The 15,007-nt window shown below is 50.9% G+C and overlaps 5 protein-coding genes across 5 annotated transcripts; 2 read left to right on the top strand and 3 right to left on the bottom strand.

Annotated features, from left to right (window-relative positions):
* Positions 1-52: 52 nt before the first annotated feature.
* N7496_003151 (dopey family protein) lies at positions 53-5,673 on the bottom strand (the record flags this gene model as incomplete). The annotated part of the gene is made up of 4 exons (XM_056696082.1): positions 53-1,321; positions 1,387-3,079; positions 3,133-5,372; positions 5,611-5,673. 4 exons carry the CDS (start codon positions 5,671-5,673, stop codon positions 53-55), a joined length of 5,265 nt encoding a protein of 1,754 aa, XP_056558294.1.
* A 581-nt stretch (positions 5,674-6,254) lies between these two features.
* Positions 6,255-8,301, top strand: N7496_003150 (guanine nucleotide exchange factor MON1; the record flags this gene model as incomplete). The annotated part of the gene is made up of 4 exons (XM_056696081.1): positions 6,255-7,697; positions 7,758-7,939; positions 8,004-8,238; positions 8,293-8,301. 4 exons carry the CDS (start codon positions 6,255-6,257, stop codon positions 8,299-8,301), a joined length of 1,869 nt encoding a protein of 622 aa, XP_056558293.1.
* A 442-nt stretch (positions 8,302-8,743) lies between these two features.
* On the bottom strand, positions 8,744-10,613 carry N7496_003149 (proline iminopeptidase; the record flags this gene model as incomplete). The annotated part of the gene is made up of 9 exons (XM_056696080.1): positions 8,744-9,055; positions 9,124-9,220; positions 9,280-9,418; positions 9,478-9,498; positions 9,552-9,716; positions 9,771-9,856; positions 9,924-10,168; positions 10,248-10,483; positions 10,571-10,613. 9 exons carry the CDS (start codon positions 10,611-10,613, stop codon positions 8,744-8,746), a joined length of 1,344 nt encoding a protein of 447 aa, XP_056558292.1.
* A 409-nt stretch (positions 10,614-11,022) lies between these two features.
* On the top strand, positions 11,023-12,504 carry N7496_003148 (pyridoxal phosphate-dependent decarboxylase family protein; the record flags this gene model as incomplete). Its single annotated transcript, XM_056696079.1, has 1 exon — positions 11,023-12,504. One exon carries the CDS (start codon positions 11,023-11,025, stop codon positions 12,502-12,504), a length of 1,482 nt encoding a protein of 493 aa, XP_056558291.1.
* Positions 12,505-12,634: 130 nt separating this feature from the next.
* On the bottom strand, positions 12,635-14,776 carry N7496_003147 (putative Kelch repeats protein; the record flags this gene model as incomplete). The annotated part of the gene is made up of 3 exons (XM_056696078.1): positions 12,635-14,077; positions 14,134-14,279; positions 14,332-14,776. 3 exons carry the CDS (start codon positions 14,774-14,776, stop codon positions 12,635-12,637), a joined length of 2,034 nt encoding a protein of 677 aa, XP_056558290.1.
* Between the last annotated feature and the right edge of the window lie 231 nt (positions 14,777-15,007).

Genomic DNA, 15,007 nt, shown 5'->3' with positions numbered 1-15,007 from the left:
ATAAAAATCGCTTTGATTTACAATCATCTATACAAAGAACTCCATCAAAAACTCAGTTTGCCATCGTGCTCTCGTTGAACAGGTCCGCCAACAGATCATCCCGGCACACCCCGAAATCCACGCTCTCCATCCCATAAGTACTTTCAAACACATAGATGCTCAACCGGTCGAAGAAAGGCCGCAAGACTCGCTCAACAACTTCATCCTTGGCTGTTTCTCGGATATTGTCTGAGATGAGCCAAGGTCGCTTAAAGCCACTACGTGCCGCAGGCTCAGAGGAATCCCCAGGAACTGTAGGTGAGAATACACCGCGAGGTCCGAAGCTTTGTGATACCTCATCAGCTAGGGCGACTGGTTCCCAGCGGTTGGGCGGGTACACGGCGTCGATCGTGTCAGTCACGAAGAGCCATTCCAGGAGTTGGAAGTCATCTGGAGCAATCACCAAGAGGACATCGAGGAGTTTGCAGGCTTGCAGCAGCGAGTAAGCGTTGTAGAGGTCTGACTGGGAGTTGCGAGGTACTGCTGCAACAGCTTCTTGCAACTCGGCGTTGATCAAGGGCCAGAATGGTGCGATCGCCGTCGCAGAAGTCTTGAGTGCCACGGCACGAAGAACCATGTAGACTTCTGCCCGAGTCGCAGATGACGGTGACGAGGCGCTGGTCGCGGCTAAGAGATCCTCAAGTTTCTGTAGCAAGCCAGGTAGCTCTGCCACAAAGTAGTCTTCATTTGCCGAGAGGATCAAAAGAGCGATGCGACGAAGGTTCAACTGTGCCTTGCGATCGGCTTCCAATCGTGCAGCTGACGCTCCCACACCAAACATAATTCCGGCTGCGCTAGGTGGTGGCAAACGACTCAAGATTTCAGACAGACGATCTTTGTCGGCAAGGGTCCACTGCCGCAAAAGTTCCATCCAACACCCCATGACCAGATCCAAATGAAGCCCAAAGAAGCGAGTATCATTGAAGGCATCAGAAATATCTTTCTTCCATATCTTTGCGGCGGCGGGCACTTTAGCCATTTGCTGGAGAATAACCATCACATTGCGGTTGAGGTTATTGGGGAATAGGCGGGAGCGAATCAGTGGTCCAACGACGTTGGTGGACACAGCACTGATGGCAGTGTTGATACGATCTGGATCGCCCAAGGTTGTAAGGAACGATGGCATAGAGACTGCCAATATACTGAGCATGTCGTCTGGACCTGTATGAGACACTGCAGTGCGGTCGTAGTCCAGAGATGATCGCGCCATGAGACTGGATTCCTGGTTAAGTCCAAGGGGCTTGCTGGTGAAAACGGCTGTAAGGAGCCGCAAAACCACGTCCTATAGATTGAGAAAAATTAGTCAACCCCAATCTGTCAATAGTAATAGAGAAAAGCAAGACGTACCCCGAGTTCCTTACGCATACGCCGGTCTTCACCAAATGTTGTGTTTTCCAACTTGGTTCCCAGAATAGCCGCAAATTCAATCAACCGTGGGAGGATCTGACGATGAGGGAATGGATTGCTGAGCACGTCGCGTAGGAATGTCGTACAATCCGTCCAAATCTCATCAAGAACATCATCATCCAAGGAGCGTGCATAGGCGACCAGGAAACTGGCAAGCTCGGATTCAGACAAGCTGGAGGTCAATGACGACTTGCGGTTTTGATCCAGAGCAGCTGGATTTGTGCGCGTATAGATCGCATTGAAGACAGCTGGAATTGTAATCTTCGGGCTTGACCCATCAAGGGTATGCAAGAGGTTGAAGATAAGCGACGCAGTACCCATGTCCGACTTCGCCCACATTTCTACCAGGGTCTCCAGGCACTCCAGAGCCTCGGCGCCGAAGAGATGCTCCAGAATCCTCCGAGACCTGTTTCGCATGCGCAGAGATGTGTACTGGAAGGAGGCTATCGATTCAGAGTCAGGGTGAGTCCCACTACTGTCCCCGGCTCCCCAAGCCCAAATAGAGAAGCAAAGACGAACAGCGTCCTGGAAGCAGAGTAGAACAGTTAAGCGGTCATTAGCGGTATTGGTCCGGCTTTGGCTGCCATCTGAGTTGAAGACCCCTGATACCATGTTACCAAAGAAGCCCTGAGGTTGGTCGGGACTTTTCGCTGCTGGGACGTTTGACTCCTCCACGAGAAGGCGCTCGTGGGCATTTGCGATACATGTTTCAAGGCCCGTAAGAAGAGCGATCGTCACATGCTCGGAGCGGTCTTGTGGCCAGTCCTCTGTTTGCTGGAACGCAAGCTGAAGTCTTCCAAATGAGGCCTTGATTTCCCTACAGAAGCATTCGACAAGCATGAGGAGGATCTGGAAGATTGAGTGTGAGTAGAGTGGAAGCACTTCACAAAGTAGGCCAATCCACTTGTCCACAATCTCTCGAGATTCCGCGGAGCTAATGCCTTTCAGGAGGCAATCAAGGAGGCGCTCAGGCGGCCGCGGAAGTTGGGGCATCGACGGTGCTCTGTCTGCCTTGTCACTTGTAAAAGAGAGTATTGAAGGACTGGTTAACCGTTCACGAGAGGCCGCTCGCTGATGCTTGGGTCGAGGAGGAGGTGGGGGTAGGTAAGCCTGCGCGAACCGTACTTTGAGAGCCGCTAGAAGCGCATCGATGAGCGAGCCCTGAACGGCAATGCTACCTCCTTCGTTTGCAGCAACAAGAAGACGATCGACTAGGAAATCATCGATCCCAGATTCGACGAGATCCTCGGCTCCAGGACCCAAGAGAAGTTGCCGCATGAGATACAGTGCGGCTTTCTGCAGCTTTTCTCCTTCCGGGGTGACTTGTGTGGTCTCTGGTGTTTGGTCGTTTATTATTCGCAAAGAAGCCTCGAATATCGTAGCATGAAGGCTTTTCGAGTTTGCATTGTCATCCGCCTTTGGTCCATTTGGCCGTTTCTCTAGTTGGCCTAGGGTATGTGTGAGGAGTGCCATCCACCCGGGATGGGAAAGGGTAGAGATTATATTCGAGGCCGTGCGCAGCAAGTAACTGCACTCTTTGTAATCATCTGGAGAGATCGCTTGGTCATTGTTTGCACCCGGCACGTCACGCTCAAAAAGTTCTTCGAGCTTAGAGACAACAACATGGAAAATTCTGCCGCAGTGTTAGCTTCTAGGTCCCATTGATTGTGCTGCGGGACCTCATACCTATGAATCGATGGTAGATCCTGAAGCCACTGCTGAACGCTCTGGGAAACGTCACCAGGCTCCTGTGACAAAAGATCCAATACGATAAACAACGGACGTTCGAGCATCGAGCATTGATAGGAGAACGGGGTTCCTCCAACCTCCAGAACTTGTTTAGGAGGCTGGTCATGGCCACCATGATGGCTGTGGTTCCACAGAATGTAGAACTTCTCGGCTTGCTCTTCTGATGAGAGATGGTACGAGCCCGCTGCAGATGGATTAACCATCAATGAAGTAATGGACGCCTCCACTAGGTGATCCACCCATGATATTGAGTGCAGCGACCACAAACAGCGTACGGCCTCCACATGGAACTTCGGGCTCAATGGTGATAGATATTGCCACAACCTTTGAACTAGGCTTGGGATGAGGTCTGATGCGTCTGGGTAGCTGACATAAAATCCAGGGCTCTGGATGAAGAAAAGATTGGTCACTGCAGACGCAATGGTTGAAACAATTGCAAAAGATGCTGTTGTGGAGCTTTCGGCTTTTCCGGCCAGCCTTTCCGAAATTGCTTCAAAGAGCCGTCGGTCTCGAAGGACACGCGACTTCGGGAGTTTCTGTAGCAATGTCACCAGAATATTGAGGTTCTCATGAAGTGACGAAGTGCTATCATCGCTCTCTAGAGCCTGGATCGACAGCTCGTGAGCTTCCCGAATAATCACCTCGGCAAGTTGCTTTGGAGCAAATGGAAGAGGCGGAAGCTCAAGACTGTTCTTGCTGCTTTCGTAGAAGCTGTGGACCTTTTGTAGAAGTTCGCTGTTTCGGGCTTTGCCATCCGCGGCAGTGGTTTTCTCGGAGCCAGGCTTCTTCGAGAAGGCCCGCTCAGTTAGAAGCGGTGTTAAAGACTTGAGGACTTTGTGCAATGACCTTGACACGGCTTGCCGAGTTGAGACCATTTCTGAGGGTGGTGCGTTCAAAGAGGAGAGCTCGTCCATCTTGACAAGCAATGACACGGTCAGAAGAGGCACATGTATCTGAACCATATCCTCCTCCCGGACATTGAAGTTTTCGAGAATAAATTCGGCCAGGTTCAGGTTGTGCAAGACTTGGCCACTATCCTTGTCGACATCTGAACGACGGAAATCAATCAGACCCAAAAGCTCCGCAAAGATGACACTACTCTCCACGCCATCGAAGAAAGCACTGGCACTACGGAACACCTCTTCAAAGTGGTTTCTTGGTGCCTGCTTCTCGAATGATTGGACACTGTTCATTATAGGAAGAAAGACGGCTGGGACAATATAGCCACCAATCTCCCAACGATCCATCAAGGATAGTGCAATCCGGAAAGGTTTCGTCCTTTCAGAAGGGACTGTAGGTGTCTGCTTGATCATTTTCAGGAGGCCGTTGACCAAGGGTTGCAGGCCAACGCGGCTGAAATATTGAGACTGGGAAAGTTCCTTGCCATCAATGGAGTACGAGCGAGTGGTTTCTGAAGAAAACTTTCGGTCATCTGTAGAGTGTCGCTCAGTTGCAGGCTCCGGTCCCAAGAACCATGCCCAAAGTCGGCGGTTCAAGCTCATGTCTCGTCGAGCGACCACGCCAACAGCAGCAACGATCAGCGTTTGTAGATCATTTTCGGCGATTCGAGACTGGAGAATTGGAGAGTTCAAAGGCAAGTGAGTGACTAGCAAATCGAGGAAATTTCTCTGCACCAAGAGCTGTTCATCAGAAAGGCCCGATGCAAAACAACGAATCAGAAGGCCCGGCTCTGGTAGAATGACAGAATCAGCAGCCGCCAAAATTTCGGCCGGTATGTCTTTCATATCCATGCTATCCGCCGTGCTTAGCCGACGATCGGCGATCCCCAACTTTGGGAGATAACGGTTCAGGTATGCAAGCACACCGAGCCGCCGACTAGAATTCGTGATCGAGGCCAGAAAGAGGCATTGCCAAAAGTATTGTCCAGAGGCGCCTGCCTCGGACGTTCTTTGCGTCTCAAGATGTCCAGATACATCTCGAAGCTTGTTGATTATCCGCAACGTTGGTTCAAAATCATCACTGGTCTCCTCTTCCAACCCTGGGAGCAAGGCGAGAAGGACTGCTTTCAGGGCGGGGCGAATGGCCCATGGTTCCAGATCAACGATATAGCCTTCTATCAGAGATAGGAACAGGGGACGAACGGTGAGCGAAGCGAAGGTCAAGGTCGGGGCAAGGCCAGGCAGGTAGAGTGGGAGATCATGCGACAGTCCCTCGAGCTAGACATCAATAAAATATATCAGCCCATGTATTCCGAGCACACTTCACGAGTCACTATACCTTTATCAGTCCGAATATGTATGTATAAACTTCAAGCGCCTTCTGGTGAACGCCCGAGGGCAATGATGGGTTTAGGCATTGGGCAAGTCGTTTCGAGACTAACACTTTATGCGGGACGACTGGTTGATCAGGGGGTGGGTTTGAAGTGCCTAAACAGTAATTAGCCATACTTCTTACGGAGATCTTCGGCTTGCGCTCACCTTTAGCAGGCGACTGAGGAAGGAGATGTAGTCGGCCCATTCTTGGAGGGCGTTATCGAACAGTGACAACGCTCGTTCAACGCTTGACGCATAGCGGCGATAACTCTTGTCTTTCTTGAGTGATCCTATTTTTGCAAAACAATAATTAGACACGAGTTTCCTCAAGAGCGAAGCTTTGTGGGAGGTACAGACCTTCCTTTCCTTGTAGCCGCGTGCGCGTCAGGGAGCTTTCGGAGCTTGCGGGGGAGTCCGACCTCGGAAAAGCACTTGGATCAAGGCTCATGGTGCCAATGACGGAGAGTGAAATATTGTAAAAGCTGCAGGGCGCACTCCGTCATATTTAGGACATCGAGAACAACCCTAGTGGACGGGGAAGGTTGAACGTTGGACTAGGGTCGAAAGGGCCACGCAGGCGGCCACATTGATGTTTTGTCCGCCTTGCGAGCTTCGCCGAGTCTCCGATCGACGTCAGTGTCTTCCCCCCAACTCCCCGCAGAAACCACGCGCCGACCAGCATACCCAGCGATTCTGGGCGGTTTTCTACGATATTGAACATGCGGAACTTATGATTTATCCCCCGCGCCCAGCGACTGCGTCCAGAGGCGCACGCCCATTGCGGGGATGACTACACCACCCCCAGAGTCTCAGAGCGTCAACCGCGATGAACTTAGCGACGAGAACTCGACACCTTCATCAGCTCCCAGCCCTTCCCAAGCCGAGTCTCGGAATCGCAGCCCCAGCCCAGAGGGGCCACGACCACCTTTGCCCCCACGACCGAACACATTAAGCCTATTGAACGATGAGACGGCATCGCGAAATGCGAATCTACAAGCAGAGGCAACAACGGCCGTTTCTCGAGCGGAGATTGGCACACTGACTCCGGAAGCCGGGGGTAGTGCCTATTCCACATTGGCAGTGCGTGGTCTATCTAGAGGGCTGAAAGCAAGAGCTAGTCTTAGCCACTTGGCGAGTCCGAAAGGTAGCGAGGCGGGCGATTCTGCGAGCATTCGGAGCTCCATCCAAAATAGTGACGCGGGCGACGTTGAAGCCCTGTTCAAGGACTTTGTGGCGACAGCACCAGGAGTTCATCCGGATGCCGCAACCTTACTTCATTTCCCCGAGTTTCCCGCTGATGATGTCGATGACGATGACTTCATGGCCGAGTTTGAGCCAGTGGGCGAACTGAATGAAGATGCCGGCAATGAAGACTTGCTTCTTCAGCGATGGAAGAGCAAGCATAAACACTACATGATTCTTTCTGCCGCTGGTAAGCCAATCTGGACACGGCACGGTGATGGAGGATTGATCTCAACATATGTCGGAGTTGTCCAAACCATCATATCGTTCTATGAAGAATCTGGCGATCATCTTCGGAGCTTCACGGCCGGAGATACCAAGTTTGTTATTGTGACTCGAGGACCGCTACATCTTGTCGCCATCAGCCGCATGATGGAGAGTGATACTCAGCTTCGGCTCCAGCTAGAAGCTTTGTACATGCAAATTTTATCCACTTTGACTCTTCCGTCTCTCACTCACTTGTTCTCAGTCCGTCCGTCTACGGATTTGAAACGGCCACTGCAGGGGTCAGAAACACTTTTGTCTTCATTAGCAGACAGCTTCACTCGTGGATCACCATCCACCCTCCTGTCTGCCCTGGAGTGTCTCAAGCTACGCAAAGTACATCGCCAGTCAATCAACAACGCGCTTTTGAAAACGAAAGTCAGTAGCTTGCTTTACGGACTAGTGGTTGCTGGCGGGCGCCTTGTGAGCGTCGTGCGGCCAAAGAAACATTCCCTCCACCCAGGTGATCTACAACTTCTTTTCAATATGATATTTGAGGCCGACGGGATCAAAGCAGGAGGTGGTGAAAGCTGGGTCCCGGTTTGTCTACCTGGCTTCAACAGCAGCGGCTACCTTTACATGTATGTCAGCTTCCTCAATCTCCGAGGCAATCTGGACGACAATGAGGACATCTCGAAGGACGAGTCGGTCGCTATTGTTCTTATTAGCCCGGATAAGGAAAGCTTCTTTGAGATGCAAGGAATGCGCGACTCACTCGTGGAGGTAAGTAGATACTCGCCTGGAAACATAAGGCAGTAAAGACTGACTCATGTCCATCTAAAGCAAATGGAGAAGAATGGCAGTTTGAAGATGATCGCCGCGGCAATTGATCAGGGTCGCCCAGCTACCACCGACATTATGCCCGGAACAGTACTACATCATTTTATATACAAGTCACGAGCGAACGTCCAATTCACCATGTCGTCCTACTCTCCCGAGTTCACTTCAATCTCTCGCAGGCGAAGGTCAGGATTCATCTTCCCCCCCCCCCCCCCCTAACGGACTTGAATTTCTAACATTCATGTGCAGATTGATGTCCGTATACAATAACATCCACTCCAGCATCCATGCCAAGAATAGCCACGTCAAGGTGCACCACTGTGTATCGCGATCCGCGAGCTCATTTGCATGGGTAACCCCGATTTTCGAGCTATACTGCGTTGCTGAGCCCAATGCCAATCGGAATGCATTAGTGCAGAGCGCCAGTAAAATTGCTCAGTGGGTACAGCAAGAGGAAGAAAGGCTATTCATCATTGGGGGTGCCGTACGTGATTTCTCAATTACCATAATTAGCTCATGCGACTAACAGAAACATTAGGTCTTTTGATCCTCGACGCCTCTCTTGCTAGGTTGGAATCGGTCTGACGAAGAGCGCTTTGTACATACACTCGTGGTTCACAAGCTTGACCACCGTGCGCATAATTTCGATATGATCATTTCATACATGGTGGAAAGGTCATTCGGAGAGCATTCTCATGGCGGTCATGGGACCCGAACCCAAACCCAGACCGTCAAATGCTAGAATTTATCTACCCTTTAGCTACATTTGGTTGAAACCGCACTGTACATAACACCTCTAGCTTCTCGTAACCATACCTGATGCTTATATTTTCATTGAATTCGTGTGCTATTCCGTATGTCTAGACTCGCTGCTGCTACCCTCTTGGTTTCCATCTATTCACCAAGAATGACGCAAAAGAGCATAATGTAAGCGCTCGTGGCTAAGCATATCAAGCTGAGAAGCGAAGTTGTTTCGCAATCACACCTTTTCAATCAATAGAATCATCCCGAAGGTTGAAGAGTTGACGCATCACTTCGCCCGTCTTGCTACGCAAAGCATCGTGGTACATGGTGTTGGTGATGAACTGCTTGGTACCCTTGATCTTGGCCGCAGTGTTGGAAGCCAGGTCAAAGTGCACGTACATGTCGTCGATGTAAGTAGCGGCATACACAGGTACCTTGTTCTTAGCCAGTTGGGCCTCGTCATAGAGGGCTGGCCAATCACTGGCGTTAGCGAGAATATCGGCTACCTCTTGGATCTGCTTGAGCTCCGTGTATGACTCGAACATGTCTTTGAAGACCTGTGTGAGAGATGGGTTAGATGTGCTCCATGCCACGACGGCTACGCGATAGCAGCGGAGGCTCTTACCATCTCGCCGGTGAAGTAGATCTTAGATTGCGAGTCGGAGATCTGGAATTGAGGGTGTTCGGTTCGTCGTCTATCTGCTGCCCAGAGCGAGGGTTTGCTGGAGTCGAAGATTAGCATTTTTTGGTTTGATGGGGGTTCGGAATTGGCATCTCTCACCCTTGACAATAGATTGCCTCGTGCAAGATGGCATAGATGATGTTCTTGTCCATACCACCACTGCTATCAATTATAGCAAGAGTTGGGCCTGTAAGAGAGCCAAAGATTTCTAGGTCGTTACAGACTCGTAGAACAATTTCTAGGGCCAGGGTGAGGAATAGTCTTCTCGATAAGGGGTTCACAAGAGTAGATACATACCATGCAGAGAATCGAGACCGCCTGCTTCATAATTAGATCTCAGACTCGCCATCTATTAACAGGAGATAACTTACCGTGGAAGCCAAACATGATTCCAAGCTGCTGGAAACGGGCTGGAGTCAGCCAGCCCGAGGGCAAGGCAACCTGGTTTGTCGCCAGGTACCGCATGATTTCCCGGACGCGCTCAACATCTTCGGGGAACTTGGTATAGTATGCCTCGTTGCGCTCCAGAACCTTCTCTGTTCGAGTGTCAGTATCGACATAGGCCCTGTTTCTGTTAAAGACCAACATACCATAAGTTCGTGCATAGACGGGGTCTGGGTTGTCAACAAGAGGTGGCAGTCCACCGCAGATGAAAGCTTCTCTCAGGCCCTCGGGGCTTGTATCGAGCAGTAGAAGTCAGCATACATTTTCTAACTGTAGGACATGGAGCGAGAGTGACACACAATTTGGACAGGTAGGTGGCAGCACAGAAGCCGCCGAAGCTTTGACCGATGATACTCCATGCGCGCTGATCCTCGGGGTACTCGAGAGTCAAGAACTTCCGGATAGCCTCACAGTCACGGACAATGTTGTCAGCACGGAACTTCTTGAGGTACTCGGCTTGCTTGATCGCATCCCCCTGACGGGCTAGGGTCCCCGCAGTGAGGGTAGAGCTAAGACCAGTGCCACGCTGGTCCAGGAAGAGAATCTGTCTTGTGAATTAGTAAAAAGGAAATTATAACAGGAACGACAGAAGTTGTTCAACAATATCATCAATGGTCTCGTACTTGATAGCCTTTGTTAAGGGCTGGCTCAACAAAGCCGTAATTTTGCGGGGCACTGCATCCAAAACCCGGCCCCCCCTGAAGGTAGACGAGCCAGGGTAGCTTGGACTCCTCTTTGGCGGGCTCGACAGGCTTGTTTAGACGAGAGACGCTTCGGGCAAAGAGTCTCAATGTGCCATCGCTGGGCTTGCTGTAGTCGAGGGGCACATCAAAGAACAGCTCAGCCACGCGAAGCTTTCCTGAAATTTTGGTCAACAATGGTCAACAATGGTCAACAATGCTCTAGACTTTCGTATCCAGAAGTAGAGAATTAGCGATGTACATACCAGGCACATTATGGAATCGTCGATCGATCAGTTTGGCAGCCATTTTTTGTTAGAGTTTCGTCCATGCAAGGAGTGGTTGGGGTCCAAAAGGGCGAGAAGAGAGAGTGGAGAAGCTGAGAGAAGCGTGCCCGTTCCCACTGGATGTTGCCAGACCTGAAAGAGTATTCCCGCCCCAAAATGACACTTCTCCCACAGCCTCGCCCCGGGACTTAAATCATCCCGCGACTCCATCTACAACGTGCTTAGCCTTGGAATTGACCAATCAATGCTTCTGCCTCTGATTCCTCTAGGCAGATAAGATCGAATTCATCTCCACAGCTTCTGCTTCAGGATAGTCCAACCGGAGTCTTCATCCCGAAGCTGCGTAAACCAAATCCCGACCGGACTATATTGAGAAATCTAGTCCCAGTCAATCTCAATCAATCATACACATATTTCATATCCGATCATCAATGCAAGAACAAATCCTACAAGACCTGTGGAAAGTCGCCCAGGGGAAATGGGAGTCCGGTGTCCTCCCAAGCGCAGAGAGCTTAGCTCGCGCGCGGGCTTCTCTTCCCACCACACTACCAGCCACCGGTACAAGCCTTGAAGCTGTTCAGCGGCACATTCTGGATGATATTGTCCCAGCATTCAATGGAGGCAGTATAAGTCCTAATTACTACGGCTTCATCACCGGTGGAACCACCCCCGCTGCACTCTTCGCCGATAACGTGGTTTCTGCCTACGACCAAAACGTTCAAGTGCATATTCCCAATCACTCCATTGTCACAGATGTCGAGTTCAGAGCGCTAGGTCTTCTCGCGGATCTTTTCAGATTGGATCGATCCGTCTGGCACAATGGCACCTTCACCACGGGGGCAACTGGAAGCAACATTCTCGGCTTGGCTTGTGGCCGTGAATACGTTCTTCGCAAAGCCGCGGAGAAAAAAGGAGTTCAGGTGAACAGTGTGGGGGAGTTTGGCCTATTCGAAGTATTGCATGCTCTAGGACTTTCTGGAATCCAGGTACTATCAACATTGCCTCATTCATCGCTGGTGAAAGCGGCTGGTGTGCTGGGCATTGGCCGTGCCAACGTCCGCAACGTCTGCCGTGCCGACAACCCGCTTCACTTCGATCTCGAACAGCTGGAGAAGGAATTAGCAAGAACAGACAAAGTCAGTATTGTAGCCGTCTCCTCGGGAGAAGTCAACACTGGCCGCTTTGCAACCACGAAGGAGCATCTACTGCAGATTCGCCAGTTGTGCGATAAATACGGGGCATGGCTTCATGCGGACGGTGCGTTCGGGATTTTCGCTCGCATCTTGGATGACGACCCGGAGTTCGCAACGGTTAGGCAAGGAAGTGAAGGCATTGATCTAGTAGATTCGATTACTGGAGACGGTCATAAACTCCTCAATGTGCCCTACGACTGTGGATTCTTTTTCTGTCGACACCCTGATCTAGCTGTCAATGTCTTCCAGAATGCCAACGCTGCCTATCTAACGGCAGGGCCCTCGGATGGGCCAGTGATTCCATCCCCCTTGAATATTGGCATGGAGAATTCTCGCCGTTTTAGGGCCTTGCCAGTTTATGCATCTCTGCTCTCCTACGGTAAGGATGGATATAAAGACATGCTGCAACGCCAAATCCGCCTTGCCCGAGGGATTTACGACTGGATCTATGATCACCCGGAATATACACCTTTGCCGGTGACTTCCTCCAAGTCAGATCTGCTCGATCAGACCTTCATGAGTGTTTTGTTCCGTGCCACGGATGACAACTTGAACCGCGAACTGTCAAAGAAGATCAATGATACTTCGAGGATGTTCGTGTCCGGGACCAGCTGGGACGGCGCTCCCGCTACTCGAATTGCAATCTCGAATTGGAGGGTTGATGTCGAAAGGGATCTGAAACTGGTGACCGGAGTTTTGGCCGAGGTGGCTCGGCAATAGGGGCGAGACAGACAAGAAGGATTTAAAACATACGCATTAGCATCTTCATAATCAACTAGCAGATATAATCCGATCTAATATGAGACAATGAGAATTTATTTTTGAACGAGAATCTACAGCCTTCAGATTTTTACCGACGACGACCTGCTCCGCCCATGTTCTCGGCGCGGTCGTTCATGCTAACAACCTCTCCAATGCCCGCAGCTTCCTGTTCATCCTCCAAGGCCATAATCTCTTCACGGCTATCCCACCATTTCTCTTCCGCCATATCGAACGCTCCCTTGCGCAATTCCTTGACTGTCTTGTCTTCGGCCTGGCCCTTCCACCTCAATGCCTCGAGAAGTATATTCTGCCAATCTTCAGAGGTGCGACTGAAGAACTCTCGCAAGCTCTCGAAGGGACGAGGCTGGGGACGAGTATCAGCGGGTTGATCCGATTCTTGTTCCTCAACCTCTAGTTGTTCCATGCCCTGAGTGACAGAGGGCACAGTCACATCAGTGGGCGCAGGCGAAGAAGTATCCAAAGACATGGCATCCGCTCCCTCCTCGTCCATTTCCTCGTCCTCTTCCTCCTCGTCATCATCCATCTCCTCATCACTGTCTGCCTCGTCCAGAAGATTCCAGTTCTCAGGCTCAACGTAGAACAGTTCTTTCACGCCATCGAGCTTGACCAGATCAATCGAGTACATATCATTGAATGTAAACTCGCGGTCGCCCTTTTCAAATGTACCGCCGTAAATGAAAAGAGTGTCGTCTTGCACCGCAAGCTGAGCATTGAATCGCCTGTGTGGCATCTCAAATCGAATAACTGCAGGCTTGGCAGGCTCAACGGGTTCCTCCTCAGACTTGGGTGTGCTCAATTGCATGAACTCATCGTCGTCATCCTCGTCGCGGAGCCCTTGCTTCGCTTCCAATGCCTTGAGATTCTGCAAGAGCTCTTCCTCGTCTGCTTTGCCACGATTACGAGACTTGTTTGCTTGATTCGCTTGCTGCTTCTTGCCACCTGCACGTGGGCGACGGAGGGATAATGGGAAGAAACGGTTTCGGTCCGTAGTCCAAGCAAATAGCGTGTCAAAGAACTCGCTGTCGATGCCCTCCTCGGTCAGTTCAACATCGTGAACACCACCGAACATGATGCCACGGCCTTTGTGGTAAGCCATCGTAGTACCCACACGTGGTGGGTTAGGCGTGTTGGCAGGCTTCTTTCTCCGCTCCCAGCGAATAGCTGGGCCTGTCGAGGCTGCAGCCGATTCAGTTTCCGGAGGTGTGATTCTCAGGAACCAAGTGTCTTGGTGGACCATGGGTCGGAGAGTCATTTTCTGAGGGCCACCTTTGCCTTGCTTGCCACCAGAACCACCGGCGGCAGCCTTGACTCGTGAGTAACCACCGTAGATGACGGCACCGGTCTCATGAGGCAGGAATGAGAAGGAGGAGCGGGGATCAGGCTTCTGGGAGGCCGTCGTCAAAGCGGGATTGAACCAGGTATACTTCGAGCAGTCGTAAATCCACAGGTCCTGCAGATACTTGGTCTGCTGGGAAGTGTCTTGGAAACCACCGAAGAGAATGATATAGTTCTGTCGTTCAAGTTAGATTGGCTTTGTGCAAATACATATTTTGAGCATGGGCATACCTTATAGTAGGTCATTCGGTGACCACTCCGCGCAGGAGGCCCTTTACCCTTGGTCTCAAGGCGAGTCCATTCTCGGGTGGCTGGATCCAGGTGCCAGAAGTCGTTATAATGGTAGAAAGTACCCTGCTTGGGCGACGAAAATTCTCCTAGTCGTTGTTAGATGGCACAGCGAAGCCATGTTATGCATAGAGATCTCACCTCCAAACAGGTACACGCCTCCAGAGTTACCTCCACGGCACCAAGCATGTCCACTTCGAGGCAGAGGGCTGTTGGGACTAGTCACCTCCTTCCACTCGCCTCGATCAATCTGGTACACGAAGAGATTGTTGAAGAATGTCGCATGTGTTCCATCGAAGTACTCTCCACCGAACAACATGATTTCATTGCGGTTGGATGGAGATGCAAGAACAGTAGCAGAAGATCTGGGTGCTGGAGGACTAGATGGCACTTCGGTGACCTTCAAGAATTTGGCCTGCTCTTCGGCATACTGGGCGAGGATAGCATCGAGGTCGGCGTCCTCGGCGTCGCTATCGACATCTTTGCCCTTGGCTTTGGACTTTTTCTCCTTCTGGGCAGACTTCTTGGACTGCTTGGCTGCCACACGCTCCTTGTGCTCGGCAGACTTCTTGTTCTTTTTGGCCATGGTGAATTGTAGCCCGTTGGACGGATTTTTTTAGATGCTTCAAATATTCTGGGCCGCGGGGCATAAAAGCTTTTCCCCACATACACGCTTATCGTGGATGTGGCACGGTTTAAGCAGGCCTGCACACTCTAACCACACAGTAGTGAAGACGACTTTTTACGAATGTAGATAGCTTATTAGTTGAGAATTTGATTTAATTATAATCAATCTAAAATTTATTTCCAATATCTG

Source organism: Penicillium cataractarum (genome assembly GCF_028827025.1).
Source record: "Penicillium cataractarum strain IBT 29864 chromosome Unknown utg000002l, whole genome shotgun sequence".
In the NCBI taxonomy this organism is placed as follows: domain Eukaryota; kingdom Fungi; phylum Ascomycota; class Eurotiomycetes; order Eurotiales; family Aspergillaceae; genus Penicillium; species Penicillium cataractarum.
The sequence above is the reverse complement of the archived record's forward strand: the minus strand, read 5'-3'. Positions and strand labels throughout refer to the sequence as shown.